We start from the raw sequence: 7,405 nt of genomic DNA, 5'->3' as shown, positions 1-7,405 counted from the left end.
ACTAAGTTACAAATTTCGAATATTAGCTCAAGTTGACTTCAATCTTTTTCAGGTCTTTTATTAAAATTGATTTTTTTTCTTAATTTCATTCTTTAACATTGAGTTGGTTGATGATTAGATTTCGTGGATGTTTTCACTTATTTTTCTATAAGATTATCCCAATCTCATGTCTGGGATCACAGGCTTAGCGTGTTAACCCGACTTGACTTGTTTTTCATTCCTTTTTTTAGATTAATTTTTTTTAGTTCCACCTTCAGTGTTTGGTTGTTTGAGACTTGAGCTTTGTTGTTTTATATAGTTTGCTTACTATAAGATTATCCCGACCTCATGAATAAATCGTCTATTTGGTTGGATGACTAGGGTGGGCTTGTATTGTTTTTTTTATCATTTTTTTTAATTTTTTTTAATTTTATCTTTTAAGATTTAATTTGTTGGGGATTGAACTTCATATTTTTTTTTCATTTTTCTTTTTAGGGGGATATCACTTTCTCATTTAATTCTTAATAAGATCAGGAAAACCTTTTACAAATATTTAGAGGATATATTTCTGTAATATTGGTAAGTGTTTATTTTTGAATTGATCATTATATATATATATATATATATATATATATATATATTTTAGTTCAGTTTATTTACCATCGTCACCTATTTTTTAAACACTTGGAATTGATTTTCTAATGGTCACAACATCCTAACAACTCTTTTATTTTTTAAACTGTTATAACAACTCTTTAATTCTCTAATTTATTTTCTGCCTAGCTATTACATTCTAATAGCTCATATATACCATGCACTCTTATAATCAAGGCATGCTGGAAAAACCATAGAATTTTTCTATCTTTGCAAAGCTTGTTGGTATTTCTTTTCGATCTTGGTCTAGCTGTTTCTATAACCCTCATTTTAGAGGAGGGAGCTTGTTGAATCGTGGAGGATAGCCTTGTGTTGAGAAAATATCTTTAAGGATAATGTTTGTACACACCTTAAGTTATTTATTTTTTATGTTCTTCATCGTATTTTAATACAACATGTTGAACTTTTATATTTAGAAATATCTCCTTATTTTGTGATAACCAGTTTGTTTGCATTAAGGATTGCATCCCTTTACTCTATTTGTTTTAGAATCAACTCTTGCCTTATAGTTCCTTCATAATTGTGAAACCTAATACCTTAGTGATCGTTTATTATAGTTGCTTCATCTTTGTTTTTTATTTGCTAATTTTGTTGTGAGCTCCGAGCTTTGACAAAAGAAAGCCCTTGATTACTTCTTTCATTTACTAATGTTCAGGATATCTTCTGCTACTCCCATGTCAGATGTTGTTACATACAACAAACATATCAGGGTGATATATGTCTGATTCCCAGGATTGATGAGGTAAACACTAAACAGAGCTCCATGTAATAATAATATGACAAAATCCAAAGCCCACGCTGGATGACCCTATAAAAGAAAACGTTTGGGAACGCGATGCAAACCGCGTTCCTAAATAATTTTATTTTTTGGTTAAAATTTAATGTGTTTTATATGTTTTGGATCGTTTTAATGTGTTGATGCCAAAAATAATTTTTTTAAAATAAAAAAACATCATTGACATGCATTTCAGCACGAAAAGTTATTTGAAAAGCAACTGTAACCATGCTGAAAGAAGGAAAGAAAAACTAAAAAGCTTTCTTATCAAGACTCCCTCGAACCCTAACAAAAAACGACGAGCAAACTATTCTCTAGTCTCTATATCTTGAAAGTAGTAAGAGTTCAATCCTTTCTATTTAAAAGCTTACAACTTAGTCCCTCAACTCTTATAAAAACATTTTCTAGACCCAATAATATTGATTTGAACATGTTTAAAAATTTAAATTTTAAGATAACTCTTCTAGAACTTGGATAAGAACAATTGATGGTGTGATGAGAGAACTGTCAACTATAATTAAGGGATTAAATTATAAGTTTTCAAATAAAAGGAATCAAGCTATGATAAAGTTCACAAATTAAGGACTAATAACGAGTCATGCTATCACGCGCTTGATTACAAACACAATGACAAAACAAATGTCTTCACTCTTCATCAATGGCATTTTGTAGAGAGGGAGGGTATTTTAGGGAATTCAAAAATAGATAAGAGGAAGTGGGGTTTGGCAAAGGAAAAGAGTCAAGATGGAACCATTTGTCGCCACGTGCTATGCCGTTTGATGCACTCAGGGGAATGTTTATATGCTTCCCTTTTATTTATTTGTTTGTTTTCTAGCAAAATTTTGTGTTTAAGTAGTAATATTTATTACACTTTTGTGTCAAATTAATTTTTTTAAAATATATAAAATACTAAAAGGGTGAAAATATTTCTTAACACCGTTATTAAACATAATTAAACAAGTTAATAGACTTAATTTTTTTTTATCTAACTGGAGTTTCAATTAAATCATGTGGGAGTTAGGCCGACTTAAGTAGATCGATTTCATGGGTCTAAATATAACCTTGATGACCGATAAAAATATGATTTAACTTTTAAAAAAACTTCAAAATGAGAATATTTTTTTAAAAAACTATTGAGACAATAACAAATTGGATCAATCTCAATCCCTCCGCGACTTAGGTCATAGACTAGAAGTTTAATATTTTTTAATAATTTTTTTTATATTTAATCATATGATAAAAAAATATGTTCACAAAATTGAATATCGACCTAAAAATAAACACTTATTGGAGATCGTTTGATGTAGGTTCTTTGGTCTGTGCCTCGATTAACTTTGCAACTTAAAATTAGAGTTTTAAGTTAACTAGTTTGAATTTTAAATTTAGTCCTAGATCTACTTATGTAATTTCAAATTTATATTACAGAGTTACAGAATTACATGAATATCAATATGATTAAATTCACTTCCACAGGAATAATAGTTCAATTAAAAAAGTAATCAAATAATTAAAATAACTTGAATGCAAAGTAAACTCAATAATTTAGGAAATAAATACTTACATTCATAAAATGATTCATACTTTGATTATATCAACAAATTAAAACTTCTAAATAATGAAATATTTTTATAGTACTTTTGGTTTATAGAATTGAAATTGCAAGTTTATTGATTACAAATGAAATTATAATCCTACTTGACTATCGTTTATTGTTCTATTGTCTATAAAGTTATCGCTTGTAATATTACTCTTTACAGGTTATTGCTTACTAGTTATCAGCCTATATGCATACTTGATAAACAGATTTTGAAGATATTGTAAATTTAATTGAACAAAAAAATATATAAAATATTTAAAATTAATTTAAAATTCGAGCTATCATCAGGCCTAGTAATAATTAAGTGTGATAAAATTAGTAATAATTATTACAGCTATCATCAGGCATTTCATTGAAGATATTTTCACACAACATTGATATCATATTTTCCTTGTAATTTTCTTCCATGTTGAAATATAATTATAAAAAAAAACTTCACACTGAAATTGCAAACTGTTCATGGTAAAAATTTAGGAAACTGCTGGGCTTATGAGTTTATCAAAAGGCCAAATTTAAAAGAGGGTGTCAAAAGTTTTTTGAATACAAAAATTCAAACACACAAATATGTTTAAAATTTAGTTGAGAAACAATTTAATGTAAGCACACAAAGGCTAATTTTAAAATACAATGAAATAAAAAAAATGCCCATAAAATTATAAAAAAATGACATTTGTTGGAATGAATTTTTTAGAGAATATATATAAAATCCTTGAGGGTACGTAAATGGAAAAGGAGGGATGGATTGATTCATTTATTTTTATTAGCAATGGTGTTTAACTTATCGTGTAAGGAAGCAAAAGAGGCCAAACAACTCATCATAGACTGGCAGTAGCCATAGTTTCGACTTTCAAACATGTAAACCACCCCATAGTCAAGAAATGGAAATAAGAAAGAAGGATTTATATATATATATATATATAAACACGGAAGCAAGAAAGAACAAGCACAGCATGTAGTGAACAGGAGTAGTATTTTTATATAAAGAGTAACAAAGGGAGAGATGAGAGATGGGAGGACCCACGTGAACAGTTTAATTCGGCCGCCCGCTTTGTCGTCTCTTTCGTCTCCGTGCACCTCCGTCGCTCTATTAGTTTTGCTTGTCCCTTTGACCCTCTCTCCCGAGAAGAAGATATACGTCTCCCCCGCTCTCTCTCTTACACAAAGTCAGTCTCTTTGTTCCCTAATATAAGCTGCAGCTGTATATATATAGTAACAATAAGAGGAATGAGAGAGAGAGAGAGAGAGACAGAAGAATTCAAGTGTTTCTAGTGAAAGAAATGAAACAATGAAGAGTTTGGTTTCTTTCAAGTGTTTTTAGCTTCCGGGTTTTATCGTCTTGATATCTTTTCACTTCATTCCCTCATGGCTGGTAGCAATGAAGTCAACCTAAATGAATCCAAGGTGCTTCTTCATTTCTTAACCATTCCTTTTCCTTCTCCCTTCTTTCTTTCATTTAAATCACCTTCTTTTCAGTATTTATCATTGCTCTAATGAAGATTTTTGGAGATTAAATTAATGATTCTTCTCCTTCTTCTTCATGGTTTATTTTGATTTTCAAATTGGAAGATGAAGAATTTGACTTCGGTTGGAGTCATTTTAAGAGCTAATTTTGCTGCTGCTGCAATTTCTTCCCATCTGATTCAGTAGTTCATCAAGTTCTTAATTTTCAGCATTAATTATTTCGACGGTGTCTTTTGACAAAAGTTTAATTTTGAAGATTCTTGGAAAAAACTTTCATTTAAGCTCTAATCTGTCTAGTTTCCTTCACATGATTTATTTAGCATTACCAGTATTCAACTACTTCTACCTGTAACAAAAACCTGACGCGTTCTCTAATATCTAAGATGTACATATATGACTGGCTTGGCTTTCAATCAATCCAAGGTCAAAGATCGTGTAAACCTTTAGTTTTTCTATATAAGAAAACGTCTAATTCCTTAAAATCCTATTTTTTTCTTGCTTCTTGCAGAGGGTTGTTCCGCTAAACACATGGGTCCTCATTTCCAATTTCAAGCTTGCATATAATCTCCTTCGCCGCCCGGATGGGACCTTTAACCGCGAATTGGCAGAGTTCCTTGAACGAAAGGTCCCGGCCAACACCATCCCAGTTGATGGGGTTTTCTCCTTTGATCATGTTGACAGAACCACGGGCCTCCTTAACCGGGTTTACCAACCTGCCCCTGAAAGTGAGGCGCAATGGGGCATTGTAGACCTTGAAAAGCCCTTGAACACTACGGAGGTTGTTCCAGTCATAATCTTCTTCCACGGTGGAAGCTTTACTCATTCCTCTGCTAATAGTGCTATTTATGACACCTTTTGTCGCCGCCTTGTCAGCGCTTGCAAGGCTGTTGTGGTGTCTGTTAATTATCGTCGATCACCTGAGTATCGATACCCTTGCGCGTATGATGATGGCTGGACGGCTCTTAAGTGGGTTAAATCTAGAACTTGGCTTCAAAGTGGAAAGGATTCTAAGGTTCATGTCTATTTGGCTGGCGATAGTTCAGGTGGTAATATAGCTCACCATGTTGCCGCGAGAGCGGCGGAGGAAGAAATCGATGTGTTGGGTAATATTCTTCTTCACCCAATGTTTGGTGGTCAACAGAGAACAGAATCAGAGAAGATATTAGATGGCAAGTACTTTGTTACAATTCAAGACCGCGACTGGTATTGGAGAGCATATCTACCTGAAGGAGAAGATAGGGACCATCCAGCATGTAATATATTTGGTCCAAGGGGGAAAAAGCTTGAAGGACTGGAGTTCCCTAAAAGTCTAGTTGTTGTGGCTGGTTTCGATCTTGTTCAAGACTGGCAATTGGCATATGTTGAAGGACTCCAGAGAGCTGGCCATGAAGTGAAACTTCTCTATCTAAAACAGGCCACAATAGGGTTCTACTTCCTGCCAAATAATGATCACTTCTATTGTCTCATGGAGGAGATAAAAAAGTTTGTGAATTCTAACTGTTAATAGACTTCGTAACCTTACCTGCAGGCAGCCATACATAACAGAACCTTGACTTTTCGCTTGGGTTGTATCTCTTTTACCCCTTCTTCCAGTGGTGGCGTGTAGTCTTAAGAATATTTTGTAGCATTACTCCTTATCATGTTACCACTTGGTGGTGGTGACATGAGTTCTGTATCTTCGTGAACCAGTTGCCCTTGGTCTGGAGAGAGTACTGCTTATGTCTTCTATCTGGATGCATAAAAGCAAGGTATTCAAGAGGGCCAGTTTCGGCGGTTTAGAGGATTTGAACTTTGTTTACATGAATCAGCTGAACCACCGAATTCTAAACTTACCCCGATCAGCTTCCAGCCACAGTACTAGGGGAGGTAGAAGCAAGCATGGGGGTAATGTTTGGTGGTTGATGAAATTGTTTTAGCAATTTATTATATCATATAAGCACTAATTTCTGAACATAGACTTGAACATATCCATCTTGTTAAGAACTTGTATGTTACGCAGGTCTTCTAGAATTATATATTTATAAAATGTCTGCTTGCATTTTAATTTTTACCTATCTATCTATCTATCAATCTTGTTGCTCATCCTTGCTTTCGTTACTCGAACGTCTAGCCTTGGCAATTTGTTGAACATATGAGAATAGAACAACTTAGATCCGATGTCAGTGCAGATTTTGTAGGGACCTTTGCTAATTATCATTGTTGTCAAAAAAAATAAAAGAAAATAAATCACCATTGACCAACGCAAATCAACCTCCACTTTCTTTGTATCCCATCAAGGATTCTAATCCACAATTTTACTTGGCACAGCGAGAAAAAGAAATCTGCTCCCTCAACCAAATCACCTTGAAAAATTGGCAAACAAGGGCGTGTGGCAATGGCGTGGCACAAAACCCCGTCCACCAAAAAGGGAATCGAAATTTTGGGCAAATGCAGTGATTGGACGTAAGGTCTAAATCACGGATATTGGATATCGCAACTTTTCTACGTCAAAACTTGATTATTTCTTGTCAGCTCCTGATGGCACATTGTGGTTGGGCTTTGTTTGGAACTTGGGACAGTAAGCCAGAAAAAAACAGGAATTTAGCTTTCGTTTGGCAGGAGGAAACTCATCTACCAGTGGTTGGAAATTTTGGATGTATTACGAGGGACCACGTCTAACAATGTATTAAAAAAAAAAAGAAAAAGGAAAGAGAGAAAGAAAGAGAAAACACCACTCTCGAAGCCCTCTTTGGTCTTTACACTCATTTCTCTTGAAAATAATAATAATAATAAAAATTCAGCTGCTGCGGACTGCTTTAAAATTTCAATGGTAGAAACAAGCTAAAGCTTGGATAAGGACACAGAACCCTGTCTTTAATTGACTTTCAATGCCTTTGCTTTGAAAATATAATAAGCTCATAGTTGCTTCTGTCAATCCCACCAAAATTTCCCCGCATATA

General features: G+C 33.5%; 1 protein-coding gene across 1 annotated transcript; it reads left to right on the top strand.

The window, feature by feature from the left end:
• The first annotated feature begins 3,948 nt into the window (after positions 1 to 3,948).
• On the top strand, positions 3,949 to 6,516 carry LOC133691357 (gibberellin receptor GID1B-like). The gene is made up of 2 exons (XM_062111827.1): positions 3,949 to 4,406; positions 4,975 to 6,516. The coding sequence occupies exons 1-2, from the start codon at positions 4,368 to 4,370 to the stop codon at positions 5,968 to 5,970; spliced, it is 1,035 nt and encodes a 344-aa protein (XP_061967811.1). The 5' UTR covers positions 3,949 to 4,367; the 3' UTR covers positions 5,971 to 6,516.
• The last annotated feature ends 889 nt before the right edge of the window (positions 6,517 to 7,405 follow it).

The sequence above is a fragment of the Populus nigra genome, chromosome 4 (genome assembly GCF_951802175.1).
Source record: "Populus nigra chromosome 4, ddPopNigr1.1, whole genome shotgun sequence".
NCBI classification, from domain to species: domain Eukaryota; kingdom Viridiplantae; phylum Streptophyta; class Magnoliopsida; order Malpighiales; family Salicaceae; genus Populus; species Populus nigra.
Note: the sequence above shows the minus strand (reverse complement) of the source record. Positions and strands in the feature narration are given on the sequence as shown.

Excerpts from the sequence above, each read along its gene's own strand:
- LOC133691357 (XM_062111827.1), top strand. The coding sequence starts at position 4,368 with ATGGCTGGTAGCAATGAAGTCAACCTAAATGAATCCAAG. Across the intron at positions 4,407-4,974 it reads TCAACCTAAATGAATCCAAG|AGGGTTGTTCCGCTAAACAC; the intron begins GTGCTTCTTCAT and ends TGCTTCTTGCAG.